The sequence below is a fragment of the Trematomus bernacchii genome, unplaced genomic scaffold (genome assembly GCF_902827165.1).
Source record: "Trematomus bernacchii unplaced genomic scaffold, fTreBer1.1, whole genome shotgun sequence".
In the NCBI taxonomy this organism is placed as follows: Eukaryota; Metazoa; Chordata; class Actinopteri; order Perciformes; family Nototheniidae; genus Trematomus; species Trematomus bernacchii.
Window position 1 is genome coordinate 6,587,219 of NW_022987698.1, and position 16,689 is coordinate 6,603,907.

The window sequence follows — 16,689 nt, forward strand, 5'->3', positions numbered from 1 at the left end:
TGTTTGTCAGATGTTGTCCAACTTCCCATGAGAACACATGTCAGCTAAAGTTATAATTAAGACCCACACCAGCTGAACTACAGCTGTTTTTTAATTAGGGGATAGTCCAAAGTGCTGGCTTTAACAGTACCACGTTCTAATAAAGGCCCCTTTGAAGGATGTATAGGTGACCAGGTCATAATTGATATCTAAATTCTTTCTTTTAAATGTTAGTGCTTTCTATTTTATATTTGAATCCTGAATTGTTGTTCCTGTTTTCCATGTTAATTACTTTGTAACTTAAAGGTTTTGTAGAAATCTAAATAAAAGTGTATTAGGCCTATTAAATATGATTACTTTACCATTTATGAATAACTAATTAAAAACATTTTTGTAGAGAATAAAAACCCCAAAACATTGCTAGGTTTTTTGTCGTTGGTCGTCTTCCACTAGCTTTCTCTTGATAGTTCAGTTATCAAGTAACACACTCAATAGAAACCATGACCTCTGACCTACTGGAGAAATAGGCCTACTGCAGATAGGTATACCAAAAACTATAGTCATTGGATTCTAACACTAATTTATTTACACAATAGTCCTAACTAATGGATTATAACTGATCTACGAAGTTAAACCCGTTTTAAAGGGTGTCTTTTTTCAGAAAGTGATAACGACACAATATATATAGATTAGGTGTTTTTAACAGTCTAACTCCTTTCTATCTGCCTTTGTATTTATAGTTACACACTGAAGAGGGTTGGGAGATAGCTTTATTTGAATGACAATGTAAATCTGAGTTTAGAGAGTAACAAGAGTTTGTTGTTTTACATGTTTAGATTGTTCACTGTCTTCATTTACATACAAAGATAATTTTATAATCGGTTCAATCCGGTTGTACTCAGCTGAGCAGATCATAAAGATTCCAGATCATTACTTAACAGCCTGAAGGTTGAATGGAAAAATGGAATGAACTAACACGCATGGGAAAATAGTATAGAAGTAGGGTTAAGGCTATGTGCATCGTGTCATGTTTCGACATCAAGCTAGTAATGAAGCTGTAAGTTCCACCCGAAGTGAGTTCTGGGGAAAAATACATTGCCACATTCAAATCAGGTAGTTTTTAACCTCACAACCAAAAGGACAAGTACATTTCCATGAGAATTTACCTAAATTAGACTGTGCCCCAAGGTGACCTATGGCAGGAGAATCGCTACATATAGATATACAAGGATTTACGACATTTAGGATTCAGATTCAGCAATTATTTACGTTGAACATTAAAAAAAAAAAGCAGCAACATTAGTTTTGTTTGTCTAAGTTTCCCCTTTAGTTAGGCTTAGAATACCTTTTTATATGCATATTTTTAACCAAGGTAATATATATAGTTGATGTCTTTTTAGGACATTTTGTGAAGGCAAATTATGATTTTCTATGACTTTCTGTAGCTTTAAAAGTAAAAGCCAGATCTTCAATTCGACTTACAATGTGGCTTCCGTTTACTGAAAGTTTGCATGATATAATTCCTTTGTAATACATTGGCTGCCAACATTTATGCAATACAGCCTCCAGGCTTTTATGTTTTGATAAAAACAATGAGTCATCCTTGCTATTCCCTTTGATAAATGTACAGCCTGTCAAAGCCTGGTTTCGGTTATCATATGGAGACATATTGAGACAGTCCTCCATGCAGAGGAAGCAAGATAACTTTAATCTCTTAGTTTCATGAATGTACACCCACCCACTGTCGTGCTCACATGTTTAACTCACAGCAGTATCTGTGGACTGTCAGGTCTGCTTGTGGCTCTGTGGGATGGGGGCAGAGCAGATGCTGTGACAGGAAGTTACTAACAAGGTCCAGATGTGGGGACAGGAGACCACCTCCAACACAGCTGCAAAACGCTGAAGACTACAGGCAGCGACTGCCCTGCACACATACATGATAAGAAAGCTCAAACAAAACACATTTGTTCATGTCATCTCTGTATAAGTATAAAGCCAAGTAGATATACTGTGGTTTTATGTCACTATTCTCATTGAGCCTGGCCTTACTCACTACAGGAGGTATTATGTTAATAAAAGTCCTGTTAAAATAAATCATTTTAATTGATGTACAGTATAAGAGTTAACATTTGATATTCTACATACAGGTATTGATATATTTTAAAAAAATTCACAAAGGTAACAGTTCAACTCTTAAGCACCCTCTAGTGTTAGAATGATACAGTGCAACAAAGTGACGAAACAAAAGCTGCCAGTGAGCCACAGCATTCTTTTTTTATTATCAAATATAAATGCATGTAAATCTTAAATACCGAAGTTGAAATTGAAAATTACCGGAATACAAATGCAAGAGGCAATTTTAATTAAATATTGCAACAATTAACCTTCAACTTTCAGATCAAACACATTATTATTAAGTTACGAAAACCTGTGATGCACATTTTCTCTGACAGCAACATCTATGTCCATGCTGAGAATACTAAGAGAAAAAGGATGACTAACAATAGAGGCTGATGAACGATCATAACTACAAACATGCAATAAGAAAGCTCAACAAAGGAATGACAAAACGCCTACTAAGCTCCATGTATCCACCAGTCTTAAGGGCCTTTTACTTTGGGTTATTAGGTATTCCATTAATAGTTTCCCCTTGTCTGGACTGCAGAGCCTCCAGAGGGCTGTATTCACCTCTAAGTAAAGTGAAGGCCTTTTATCTCTCCCCTGTCTGCAGTTTCTGAAGTCCATTAAACAAAGTTACTAATCCTCATCGTCCTCGTCATCACTTAAGACCATCTTCCGTCTACGCTTCACAGGAGCAGAGATATCCTCCTTGTCTGAATCCCCGTTGGTTTCAATATCCATTGCAGTGGTGGAGTCATTTTCTGTAAAGACAGTAATGTGTCAGCCAAAATGTTCAGTTTGGATTAAAAGTCAATATTGTCTGAGGCTTGTAACTTGTCTTAGACTAGTGGTCGGTGACCAAATCAAACAGACCATTTCTTTCATTAAAATGTGTTTTTTTCTAGGTTTGAAAATTGTTTAAAAATAAAAAATATAAGTTAACAACTCAACAACTTATATATAACATAGCTCTGTTTGTTTCTTTGATATTTTTACATGTGAATGTTACATATTATACCTTTAAACTAACATATTAAATGATTGATTCAATATCAAACACGTAGATACCTTTCTCATCATCATCATCGCTGTCGTCGTCCAACACTCTGCGTTTGCTTCTCTTAGTTGAGGTATTTTCCTGGGACCTGGTGTGAACAGGATCAGTTAAAGAATTGAGTAGTTTTCAGATTTAAAAATGGTCTTCTCTGCTGTGGTTTGGCTGATTTACAAAAAACAAAGGGCGATGCCTCACCTCTCAGGTGTACTTTCTGTATCCTCAGCAGGAGTGAAATCTGACAAAGGGAGGAAACAACAACAAAGAAGTTTAACAATGAAAGTAAATCATCTTAAACCTTTACTCATCTTTAATAAGCAGTGGATTTAACCCAAAAATAATTAATCTGGTATAGAATGCTGCATCCTATATCTAGTTTCCCGTTGATCCACCAGCCTTGCAGTGGCTTTCTTATGCATAAACACATCATTGGCTGCTACATGAGCTGCAGCAGGCTGTTATATGTCATTTAACACCTACCTACTTGACAGAGCTGTAATTAACTAGTGTTAACTGAGACGAGGTGCACAATCTGTGACACATACCTGTCTGCTCGGAGGTTTGGTGTTTCCTCTTGCGTTTGAGCAGCAGAGCTTTCAGAGCCTCAGCCCTCTGTTCACCTGAGACCCCCTTCTTGTCCTTATCCTTCTCCTTCTCTTGCTCCTTATCTTTTTCCTTCTCATCCTCCTTCTCAGATTCTCTGGCTGGACTTCTGGAGCCGTCCTGCTCCTCTCCTCCTGTAGGTTCCTCCTCTCTTGGACTAAGAGCTGCAGCCGCACTGCGCAGCTGGGACACACTGATCTTTGCTGGGATCCTCCAAAATGTCTCCTGTTTACAGAACAGTCAAATAAAAACATGTTAGAATTGTATTTGCAAATGCAGAAACTCTCTCTCAAGGAAAGCACAGAGATCAGATCAAAATGCTATACTTAGCATAAGGTGAAAGGACACACAAAAACCCCACACCTGTTCATTTTCAGGTGCTCGAAGACCCAGTTTTCGCAGCAGCTTCTGGAAGCTCTTTTTGTCCATTGCGTCTTCATTTTCCTCGTTCAGAGGTACAATTGGCACAGGCTGGGACAAACCTGTGAAATGGAAGACACAATGTCATTATCAGACCAAACAACACTAAGGACATTATGATTTTCACACATGCTGTTAGTTCCCTGCGAGCTATAACCACTTACAACAGAGTAAATCAACTATTTGCAAAACATTTTTCACAGTGTTACTCACCATCTTCTTCACGGTCTTCTGCCGTTTTGATAAGACGATTCTGTAGCCACAACAAGGGAGCAGACATGCCTGGTAATAAAAAAACAAAACAAAATTAAACTAATCCTAACAGTACATAATAGAAAGATGTTTTAGTATTGTAGTTTCACAGTCAACACATAACAATAGTGTCAAACCCAGATCTGTTTATCTCTATGATTTTATCTAACCAAAAAGACTCATTTCAATTTGAAAAAATAAATGTAATCTAAAGAAAGTATTATATTAATATTATTATATTAAATATTTTACCATTTGCCAATGTCACTCAACTGAAGAAAGCACAAAGGGCCTTTGTCTCACCTTCCTGTTGTAGTGTATTCACCATGTTGCCTACATCAGGTCTCCTTTCCACTGACGAGTTCAGGCTTTGGCTCTTCCTTCCTCTATTTTCCCTATCTTGCTCTTCATCTTCCTCGCTTTCTTCAGACTCATCCTCTTCCTCATCATCTCTGTCCACTGGATCATCCGGGAACCCTTGTGTTAGTTCGTCTAGGAAATCTTCTTCAGTCTGTGGCAGAGAAAGAGTGACTTTTAATGTACATTACATGCATTATTGTCTTTATTTTTCAATTCTAAATAATCTTGTGTAGTGTTTGAGTTCATCTAAAATGACGCTACCATTCTCTTCCCAGAGCTCTTCCCAGAGCTCTTCCCTGGAGCGCCGCGACTTCTCTTCTTATAGAGTTCTCTTCTGTCCGACACTAAGCCCATACTGAGCAGTTTGTCCACCACACGGGCACGGGAGCGCTTGGCTGTGAGCTTCTTCAGGATGTCACCCAGCACATCTGTGGAAATATGGTTTCATCATTAGCATCACGTTTTTGCTTTTTTCTGAGACAGTGGTTGTGAGGTACGACGATAATTTGGTGTCTGGTACCATCAGAGTCTTTGTACTCCTCGTGGAGCATCTGCAGCTCCTCCTCCTGCTCCTCAGTCCACAGAACAATCCGGGTTCCTTTCCTTTTTGGAAGAAACAAATAAATTGTAGTGTATAGAGCCATCCTGCATTACATTCCCTACACAAATAAAAGGAACAGTTCACCTCACAATACCAAATACATATTTTCCTTGTACGTGTGCTTTTATCAAACAAGATTGTCTTGGTGTGGTGCAAAACATAATGGAACAAGATGGCACTGTTTCCAAGTGCCATCTTGCCAAGTGTCATCATGCATATTTTGTATCTGTCCATTTATAGTTAACCATCTCAGGAAAGTTTTGAAATATATACTCTGGTTATACCATCAATATACTACTCATTCTTTCTCAAGTACATACTTCTGTTTCTTCAGTTCTTTAGCACTGGCCGCCAGACCCATGTGGACCAGCTGCGTCACCACCTGGCGCCGGGTGCGGTTGCTGTTGCTGAGTAACGGCAGCAGCGTCTCCACTACATCTGGCACTAAACACAAATGAACAGTCAATAAAATAATCTGCAAAAAAAATAAAAATAATCTCCATCTTTTAACTTGTACAACAAACAAGTACCTTCAGAATCACGGTGCTCCTCAAAGAGGTTGCGCAACTCCTCTTCCTCCTCTTCAGTCCATGTCGGTCTCTTTTCCTCTCTGACATATTCAGGACAACAAGATGCAATATTTCAAATGGCAGAACCCAAGAACTAGCTATTTGGCAATACTTGTAAATCTTATTTTGCCTTTGTCTTAACAATGGTCAGCTTAAAACGAGACACAATAGTAGGCATTAAAAAAACAAGCACTAACCCTTCTTTGCTGTATCCTTCGGTCATCTCACGCACAGCACCCACATTCTTCCAGAACAGCAGCTCAACATATGCCTTATTGTTTTTCGCTGCCAGGGAGAAGAATCGGTTCAGCACAAACTTGGCAAAGGTCACGAGTTCCTGTGAAGAAGAGAATAAAAGTAAGCCTCCGTCTCATCCACACTGACTTTTGATCACATATGGCTTGCTTGACAACACTGAATGTTGTTCTCATGTCATGACTGTACCCTGTAAGCAGCTGCAGCCGGGTCACTCAGGATCTTGTTGAAAAGGTTGAAGACTGACAGCTGAAAAAGCTGGGCGTCCATTTTGAGGTCGACAGCCAGGCGGTGCAGCATTCGGGCGATGCAGTGGTTTGTGTGAGGTGTGTTTTTTGAGTATGTTTTTAATAAGAGGAGGTATGGACGCACAATAGTGGGCTGGGCAAACCTGCGAGGGGTGAAGGAAGATTAACACGCTCCATAAGAAAGGTCACAACACCAATATTTGGCGTTCAGTGGCAAGTACCGTCACAGATTTGCTCACCTCTTGATAAAGTCTAGAAAGTCAAACTCTTTTTCGGACACCTGGATAGACTCCATCTCTTCCTCTTCTAACTCTGCTGCATCATCCTCATACTCCTCTGCCACAGGCTCAGGAGGAGAGGTCCCTAAAATCATTTGAATACTTGTTTGATGCTGTGATAAAAAAAGATCACGTAAATATAAAACATTTATAAAACTTACTTGGCAAATTCGCATACAGGATCTGCTTAAGAAGTTCCAGCTCCTCCTCTGGATCAACATCAGCTGAACCAAACACATCTCCCTCTGGCCACACCTCCCTGAAAATGACAAGAAATTGATTTATTATTCAATTCTACCTCCGCTTATGATTGATGATTATATTTTGATATGATCGAATCACTGATTTTGCAAAAGTACATCTGACCCTTCAGTAGAGGAATAATAAGACGGCTCTTTTGTGACAAACTTTGCACAAATAAAAGTAACCTTTAAATTTATTCATTGTGAACCATTGAGGGAACATACACTTAAGAAAAAAAACTTTTGAGTGGAGGTTTTTTTTAAATGACTAAACATTTATTTATTCTGAGTGGTTAAGGGCATGCTGAGTCTGGCTGACCTGGCAGCTCGCAGCATCCCCAGCGCCTCCGGTCCCGTGCGAACTAGCAGCGCATCCTGCACCCGCACCATGGCCTCCGTCCTCTGGTCCTCAAGTGGAGTTTCAGATGTGGCATCAAATGGCACGATGCCTTCAGTTAAAGACTCTGACAACTGCTCAAAGATTACAGAAAAGTAGTATTTAGTGTTGGTAAATGTGGTCCTTTTTACTGGGAGCCAGGAAAGACTTCAATTCAATGATAGCTTTTCAATTTGTCATGTTGTTCTGATTTTTGAGAGGGTGAATCTCCCACTGACCTGAAAGCCTAAAGCCTTCAGCTCTTCCTCCACAATCTTCCAGCTCTCTACCAGAGCCTCCGGACTGGTATCTGGAGCCGGGGGCTTTTTTTTACCCTGAGACTTTCTCCGCCTAACTTTCTTTTTCTGCAGAGGTAAAAAAGGATAATATTAATATTCTTAGCATCAACTAAAAACACAACATTGAGACACAATATAAACTTAGCAGAAGAACCTACCTGAACCATCAAGTTATTGCGCCCTTTGCAGAAGCGCTCCAACATGCGCATGAAGAGATGAGTGGACTCCACCAAGTCTATGAGGTAGGAGTGAGGCTGCTTGGTTTCATCATATTTCCTGAGCAGGGTCACGAAAATCTCCCTGTACTCCATCAGGTAAAAGATGTTGCCTAAAGAGTGAAGGTATTATTTAAGTAAGATATTTATATACTTAAACCCTTATACAGTAATAAGCTTTTGTGCTCATTTGTGTTCCAATTGAGCTTCGAGAAAAGGCTACCATTCAAACTTAAAATGGCTGTCTGAATCTTACTTTTAATAACGCTGGAACTCTGACGGATGCTTTCATCCTGTGAGCGGTCCATCTCGTTTACAGTTAGCAGCAGCTCCTGATATGCCTTCAGTGCCAGGTGCATCCTAGAAAATAAGTATTTAATATCAGTCTCAGACCAACAAACAGTTGACATGTCAACCTGCTACCTGATGAGTTTCTTACCTGCGAGACCAGGACGTGGCCTCTTTGCGATCTGTAAGAAGCATCTCATAGTAGTTGGTGATGTTTCGTTCAATGTAATGGAAAGCCCGGATGGACATGGTCTCAGAAACTAAGTCAGCACGGAAACCGTTGCCGCGGTTGAAAGCCATGAAAAAGCTGAGCGCCCAGAGGTAGTACGTCTCATCGTGTTGCTGAGTTTGCTCTCGACTTAGACTTTCCTGCAGAGGGAAAAATGAAAGTGTTTAGAGTATTTTACTTACAGAGATCCTTGGTAAAAGAAGGATTATTTGTGAGTCACCTATAGCCAATAAACATATTAGCCGACCTTGACAAGGTACATGAGGCGATTGTAGCAGTTCTCCAAGAAGTCCACGCAAAACTCTCGCAGGAAGAGTCGGACGTTTAAGGCGGAGCGCCGTTTGTCCTTACATTCCCGAGCCTGTCGATACCTTTTAGGAACACGTCTCACTGCTTTGCCGCTGTCATGAGTATGGTTTTTGAACTAAAAGAGAAAAAGAACATTCATATAGAAAATATATTTGAAGCATAACTGCACCAGGATTTTTTTTAAGTTTCACATATAAGCTACAGGACTCAAACTCACATTATGAATATTTCTGTGATAAATCACATCATTGTCCCCAATCGACTTGAGGCCTTGCACAACATAGGAGCCTCCAAAGTGAGAGTGTCTGAAAAAAAGACATTGACGCACACAGACGAAAAGAACAAACATTTATTTTTCAAGTTCCAGTAAATCAAACAATTCTTTAGCTTTATGGGATACAAAAAAAAGCGTCCTGTATCACATCTGAAGGGGTTCTTTGACATATTGCAGGGAATATACAAAATCAAACACATTTTGGCTCTGAAATAAAGATTGCGCTGACTGTTTAAGAGCTTGATTGTACCTGGTTCCTCTCTGAAATGTGCGGGAGCGTTTTGCAGCGTGTTCCTTCTGCCTCAGTGCCTCCAGCTCCAGACCATCTCTGTTCTTCTCCTCTGCTGAACGAGCCTGCCCGGCGCTCACCAAAGCTTCAGGCGTCTGTGAGGAAAGAAGAAGAGCTCAAACACAGAGCAGCTGGAAACCTGTACGTGTGCCTCCGAGGGATTCGTCTGTCTTACCTGGTCTCTGAACATGAGGGAGATTATTTCCAACACATGCATACTCCACTGCTGCTCACTCTGGGCCGACGCCAGGAACTTGATCAGGTCATCGAAACCGCTCATGTGAATGGCCCACAGCAGCCTGTCATGGATGCTGGCATCATCATCTACTTTCTACAGGAGAGACAGGGATTAGATCAGATGTACATATGAGATGGGGGGTAAAGTGTCATATTCTATAGGGCGAATGTAGGTGCCTCTAATATGATCACATTGGTAAAAGGTAAAGTCAGACCTTCTCTTCACAGGGGTCCGCAGGAACATGAAGCACGTTTCTGACCAGCAGCAGGATCCTCTCTATCAGCAGGTTATCCTCCTCCTGTCTCTGCTCCCAGTCCTGAAAAGAAGAAAATGAGTCAGGATAGACAGAAAGAAACACATCGAAGGACACCAACATTTGTACGTTATAATCTAGGAAATGGATAATGGGAAAAGCAACTTTCTATTTGCTTTTTACCAGTTAAACACTCACCAGTTGTAGAAGCGTGTATAATGTCTCACTTAAAATGCCAAACACTGCTTCGCTGGCAAATGCCTGAAATTAAAGCACAGGAGAGAAACAGTTAATAATTATTATATTAAATAGTACATTTTAAACTTGAATTAAAGTTGTTATTACAGTAGTTGCACATCTTTTGGCATGATAAGATCACCGTACCTCTTTACAGGCTTGTAAATGAGCAGTCACTTCCAAAAAGTGATGTCTGAACACTGGGTCATCGGGGACTTTACCGAAGCAGAGCATGGCAGGTTGAGTAAGGTTGACCATGAGCCTAAAAAGATTTGAAAAAAAGTCAGTAAATCTAATAACAATGTTGAATAAAACAATACTATCATTATGGCAATAATATATCTCAATATTGGGTTTATTGTATCAATAAGACTATAATATAGCATTTTAACAAATTGCTTAGTTGTCCCCCTGATATTGTAAATCTTTATGAGCATATTATTTACAAGTTAAAGTCTAATGTTCTGGTTTATACCTGATGCAGGCATCAAATAAGGCCTTGTCTTGTCCATGCTGGACGATGATAGGTAGAAGGTCGTTCTGTACAATCTGGCCAGCACCGAGTTGCTGGCGGACGTCACGTGTGTCATCCTCATGGCGTAAATACCTGATCAAGTCTTTCACACTCTCTGCAACACAGAGACCAAACAGTCAGAGAAGTGCAGGAGCTTTGCATTATTCATTATACATCGTTATACTGTATATCATGTATTTAAGGAGGACATTTATAACATTTAGTTAAGGACACTCACCTAAGCATTCAGCTTCCTTGTGGTAGGTGTCTCCCTCCAGATAGCCCAGAGCACTGCACGTTGCCAAAAGATCGCAATTCATCCTGATTATGTCCAAACAGCATCAGACAGCCTGCAGAGGAAGGTTCAGTCTCATCAGCCACACAGTAGGATACAGTTAGACCAGGATCAACAGAGCAACTCAAAAATATATCTTCACTGTTGTTGTGATGTTTAGGACCAGAATAATTAATCACAATTTGCTAATGGGCTTTAACCTGGACAAATCAAAACATATATACATTTAGACAGCATGTTTCTTAATACACATGACATTTAGTACATTTTGCAGCAGTTAACACATCTTAAACTGGCTCATATGTCACTTGTAGAGAGAATATCAATGGTTTATTGATATTACTTTGTTAAAAGTTAAGGGTTAATTAAGGGTTTATGTTATACGCAGGGATACTAGCTAATGTTATGTAGCCAGAGTGTCACTTCAGTTTATAGCAGATTGTCATATTAAATATAGGTTAGGAGGAAGAAAAGCAACACGGAATAATTTACCAGATTGATTAAACGCTGTTAATCGACAGGTTCCGTGTTCAGCTGCCGTCGGTGTATAAAGTTAAAGCTTTTCCAGAAGTTATTGTTGTTGGTTAGAGGTTTCCTCTTCTGTCGGACAAGTCTCGCGCCAAGACAGCGAGCGAAAACGTAGAAAGCGGATGTAGAATGTCGTCATCATGGGTAAAATACTTCCCTGAGTTCTGTATGTCAGGCAGCGCTTTGTCAAGTTTACCAACTTTACACTGATTCTAATCAATACATTGGTGGTGTCTTGGGGAGAAAAAAAGGTAAGATTAGAACCCGAGCCATGTTTTACGTTTGTGTGCGTCAGACTGAGAAATAGTGGAAAACACTTGAAAGTTTAGCTAAGGGTTCGCCTGAGAGGACATACTTAGGGTTAATGTAAATGTTCTTTGAGGAAGGAGACATTATTAAAAAGGATAATGAAAACAATTAAATTGTAATTACAAGATAAGATTTACACAAATGTAACTAGTATTTGTTTGAACATTTATGTGAAATTACAATAATCCAATGTTCAATTATTTCGATTTCACATAGCCTACTAACTTGCAACAATGTTTGCCACTTTAAATAAAATACAAATATATAATGCAATATAAACAATGTAAATTGATTCTCCAACTTTCCAATCTGCTGGACAACCTGCTTTCATACAATTTAGGCCGCATGACGGTGCTCTATATTGTCTAAACAAGCACACCATTTTTGGGTCATGTAGCCTTTTACTTTGCAAGCAAATACTGGTTTTTAATAAATAAAATTAACAGTATGTGTGGTTAAGCTTGTAGGTGGTACATGTATTCACTTTTTTGGTTAAACGGGTTTAACAATGTTATCAATGTTCTTCTATGGATCAAAACAGGGCTTATATAATTCAAAACAAGTTGTATGGACACTGGACAGACAAGACAGATTTGTTCCAATTAATTTTATTTTCAGTTACTTATTAATTCACAGCATTGCAAAGCACATTCAGCAAAAGTCTTTTTAGTTCTTCTTCAGCGTCAACTTTTCCTGTGTTTAACATGTTTATTACTAATCCAGATTTGTTTGTTTGCACTATAAGAGGATAGCAAAGCTACTAAAACAAATGCAATTAGGTTAATTGATTCTAAATGTTTAATGTGTGTTGACCTAAGGGCAGTGTGTGAAGTTTAAATGTTAATCATATCTCTGACACAAACTAAAATCCTTCATACTTTATTTTTCAGCGTGTAGTTTAATACTCTGCTTTAAATGATTGCACTGTAAATCAAGGCCTCAAGTGGTATGTTACTAAAATGGCTTTGCTTAGCCTGACAGATGACTAAAGTCTTTAGCAAAAGTTGGGTGGCTTAAATAGCACCAAAGTGACACCGTCTAAAGGGATTCATTCAACATTGCACTGAGAGACTGTCTGCTAGATGATTTCACACATAACTAATGGGAATGAGGACTATAGACCATGGTTGGTTTTTAAGGGGGGGGGGGGGGGGGGGGGGGGATCTCTCATTTTACTGTATTTTTTCTCTCATGGCTCTGGCCTTTCACATTTTCTTATTTGTCATTTTCTACTCCTCGTCGTCATCGTCCTTGTCGTTGCGGTCTGAGTCTCTTGGCTGCTCCCTCCTGGACTCCTTCACCACCTGATGGAAAAGAAGCAATTAAGTTAAAATGCACTTTCATATGGGAGGATTAAATAACAATATAATAGCCAGTTATTGATCATTGTACCTCTCCGTCTCTAGTCTCAACTGTCTTGATCACCACACTCTTCTTGCTTGGGGTGTCTTGAGTTTGCTCATAGTCTGTTATAAATCAGAGATTTTTACATTCGGGAACATTTGCAATTACAAAATAGAAGCTTTTCTGAATGCCCTTTTAAAAGATTAACCTGGTGGAAGTATCACAGTTGTTATTGATCAGTGTTAAGTTGTTTAGTGAAAATGATCAACTATACATTTAAAATGTTTTGTTATATTTGTAATGTTATATTTTTGAAAAAATAGTATTATAGTTTACCTCGCTCACTACGGTGACTGCTCATGCTCATATTGAAGCTGGGAACAGTAATCCTAAACAGGGAATACAAAATATGTGTGTTAAACAATTCATTTGTTTTGAAAAATTATTGTATTTACATGATTTAGACCTGCATATCAATTATCTTAACATAGCCTAAAGACAATAATAAAACAAAACAGTCACTTTTTTGGCATGACCTTAACATTGGGCCCATATGATGAGTTTAGTTCCTTTTACTATTACATTACACATATTCAATACACTAGTAAAGAGAGGAATCAAAAGTGGTCAAAGAAAGAAATTAAAACAGCATATATTTTAACCCGAGACACCAAATTCTCACCTGCTCTCCTCCCCCTCCAACAGTTTACGGTAAGTAGCGATCTCAATGTCCAGAGCCATTTTGACATTGAGGAGGTCCTGGTACTCCCGGAGGTGGCGAGCCATTTCATCCTTCAGGTGGTGGATCTCATCCTCCAGTCTGCCGACGTTGTCCTGGTAGTTGCCGATCTCACTGCCAAACTGATCCTCCATTTCACGCATCTGCCTCAGCAGAGATTCATTCTGAAAAACACAGCAGTACATACAGTGGGTTAAGAGGGAGAAATGTGTTTAATGATAGATACAAATACACAAATGGTGTTTGGCCTCACAGTGTTCTTCACTGCATCAACTTCACAGTTGAGTGACTGAATCTGCCTCCTGGATTCATTGGCCTCCTGCTTGGCCTGCCTCAGAGAATCAGTGTTGCGCTTTGCAGACTCAGTCAGATCATTGAACTGCAGAAAACAGAAAATAAAGCACTCAATAAACATTATGAGCTTGCATGTTCATGTGTGATTGTCAGTGTCTGTCTGCCTACCTTGGACTTGTACCAGTCCTCAGATTCCTGCATGTTCTTGGAGGCAATGGTCTCATATTGGGCCCTGATGTCCCTCAGAGCACCAGTAAGGTCAGGCCTGGCGGTGCTTTCCACCTCCATCTTCAGATGCTGAGTCTGGACACTCACTTGAACGTCCTGGATTTCCTAATAAAACCAAGATGTACAACATATTGTCAGGAACACAACATTCGTATATCAACAATAAAAAAAAGCCAGTTTATCCAAGTACACCTCATAGGTATCCTCCAGGGTTCAGTTTTGGGCCCCCTACTTTTTCTACACAAGGACATTTTGTTAAGATAATCTTGTCTTCCAGATATTGATGCCTGTTCTTGTAGACAAGCTCTTACAGACCGATATTCATTTCATCATCATATCAAATGCAGACTAAAGTTCCACACTTTCTAAGAATATCTGAATTGAAAACGTTTTGGTGTTTACGCTCTTAACATTTTGCATATAGGTGTCAAAAGTGCCAGTGGTATAGACCTACTCATTTAACATAACAAAAGATAAACATCCTATTTAAATGTGAACATGCAAAAAAAATAGGGCTATCATTATTGGTCTCTAGATAATATACTGTGACCGACCGGTGACTCCTGTAAAGATAACTTTCACATTGAGCATCACTCACCTCATCATGGAGCTTCTTAAGGAATTCGATCTCATCCATCAGAGACTCAATCTTCCTCTCCAGCTCCAGACGGGACAATGTGGCATCGTCCACATCCTGTTTTAAAAACAAAAATGAAACAAACATAATTTGTATTGCCATTACTGAAATGTCATTCATTGATCCAACAACTCATAATGATAAACATACTCAATAAAACATGATATTAAAGTCCCTCAAGGAATACATTTAAAAACCCAGAAATAATTAGTTCTGTGCATAGAAACATTTTGAGGTATGATGTGCTACAAACAAATCCTTTAAAGAAATTCCCCAAAAATGCAATTCCAGGTTTTAACTCCTAAGGATTTGTCTATGCTCAATTAACCTAAAGATAAGAGATGAGGCCTCAGAGGTAAAACATTTCGATACAAAAGGGCCAAGCAAAAAATGAATTTGCTTTTATGTGCAGCAGATTCCTGTCATTTAAGAAGTATGCCCTGTCATTCTACAGTGTCACTATTGTGTAATAGTTGGAGATCGAGCTGTCCATTTGACCTGTTATCTGAGCCTGAGGACAAAAATCAATAAGGTTACATGGTGCAGTGAGCTGAGCATTTACCTTGCGGAAGGCAACCAGGTTACCCTCAGCATCTGCCCTCTTCTGGGCTTCTTCATCCATCCTTGAGGACAAAAGAGAAAGACAAAATGTTTCAAACAATGTGTTGATAACCTTCAGGCTCCAATATACCTACTTATTACAAAGAGAGGAGAGTGAGTGGGTCAAATCTGTCCAAGAACAACCTTTCTGTGTAAGGTTGCTCCGGGGCATCAGCTGGCAAAAAGCTTTCTGGATCAATTTGGTAATTCCCTGTCCTGTAAAAAGGTTTTTGGAGTGCACCCAGTGGGAACAGCAGCTGCTCCTTTCAGCTAATGTGTCTTTGCAGTTCAATAAGGTCATCTGCACACACTTAATAAGGTTACATACACACACTTTGCATCTCTTTTAAAGATTTAAATTGTCAATATTGACTAGTGACCTGTATGATGGGACAAAAACGGTGGAGTAAAAATCATTTGAGTGAGATATTTGTGGACAGTCAAAATGTCATTTGATGCTCCTGCAAAAACAAACTTAATGAAATGAAAAAAAGTATTGTTGAATGCTAAAGCAAATCCAGTTTCAATCCTTGAGTCCTGTAATGAATCATCACAAATTGCATCACATTGTACAGTACCAACATCCCCTTTCTCTGACTGATGGGCTCCATCTGTCCTGTCAGACAGATGCCATGTCTGGAGCGGACATAAAGTAGATTAGTGGGGAAAGCATCACATAGTAGGCCCGGCTCCCTCATCTTTAATTCATGTAGTTTTACAGGGGCCCTTTTCCTAATGGGGTCTCTGGCACCATCCCATAAGCACAAAGGGCCACTGAAAAATACACCTAATGGAGTCACTGAGTCACATTGATTTTTCCTAGCGCTGTTCTCACCATGCCTGATATCCAACCTCTCTTCCTCCTCTCTCTCTCTCCCCCTCCCACTCCTCAGCCGGCCCCACCCTGTGTCTGGTCCATCTATTCTCTTTTCAGTCATTTGTTTGTACATACACAATGTCAATATAATTATTAAAGGGAACACAGTCCTTGATCTAACTGAGCAACAAGTGTTGATTTTCCTGTGGGTTACTTTTCTGTCACATTTCGAGGCTCTCCTTCTTGATGAATCCTGCTAGTGCACAAGTGATTCATTTAACTCTTGTACATAGAAAACACTCTCATGCTGCATGATGCAGTCCAGTGTCCTGTATCATGCAGCCGCTCTGTGGTGTCCAGTCTGCTAATGTGCCACGCCCTGCACCACCATCATT

General features: G+C 39.5%; 2 protein-coding genes across 2 annotated transcripts in view; both read right to left on the reverse strand.

The window, feature by feature from the left end:
• Positions 1–2,213: 2,213 nt before the first annotated feature.
• timeless (timeless circadian clock) lies at positions 2,214–11,416 on the reverse strand. Its single transcript, XM_034139438.1, has 30 exons — positions 11,291–11,416; positions 10,742–10,853; positions 10,465–10,618; positions 10,137–10,251; positions 9,951–10,013; positions 9,714–9,815; positions 9,437–9,592; positions 9,223–9,356; positions 8,916–9,003; positions 8,637–8,813; positions 8,312–8,529; positions 8,129–8,232; positions 7,816–7,985; positions 7,598–7,723; positions 7,302–7,453; positions 6,902–6,999; positions 6,702–6,825; positions 6,404–6,605; positions 6,157–6,296; positions 5,921–6,000; positions 5,711–5,834; positions 5,310–5,392; positions 5,051–5,217; positions 4,733–4,940; positions 4,391–4,459; positions 4,121–4,239; positions 3,700–3,982; positions 3,353–3,392; positions 3,169–3,245; positions 2,214–2,861 (listed from the first exon to the last, which is right to left on the reverse strand). Exons 2-30 carry the CDS (start codon positions 10,821–10,823, stop codon positions 2,737–2,739), a joined length of 3,780 nt encoding a protein of 1,259 aa, XP_033995329.1. The 5' UTR covers positions 10,824–10,853; positions 11,291–11,416; the 3' UTR covers positions 2,214–2,736.
• Positions 11,417–12,227: 811 nt separating this feature from the next.
• The window catches only part of prph (peripherin), a 5,788-nt gene continuing 1,326 nt past the window's right edge, over positions 12,228–16,689 (reverse strand). Inside the window, exons 2-9 of the mRNA XM_034139440.1 lie at positions 15,440–15,500; positions 14,839–14,934; positions 14,181–14,345; positions 13,972–14,097; positions 13,662–13,882; positions 13,316–13,368; positions 13,028–13,101; positions 12,228–12,939 (exon numbers count right to left, since the gene is read on the reverse strand). Coding sequence (XP_033995331.1) covers positions 12,865–12,939; positions 13,028–13,101; positions 13,316–13,368; positions 13,662–13,882; positions 13,972–14,097; positions 14,181–14,345; positions 14,839–14,934; positions 15,440–15,500 — 871 coding nt within the window. The 3' untranslated portion in view covers positions 12,228–12,864. The remainder of the gene's footprint in view (positions 12,940–13,027; positions 13,102–13,315; positions 13,369–13,661; positions 13,883–13,971; positions 14,098–14,180; positions 14,346–14,838; positions 14,935–15,439; positions 15,501–16,689) is intronic.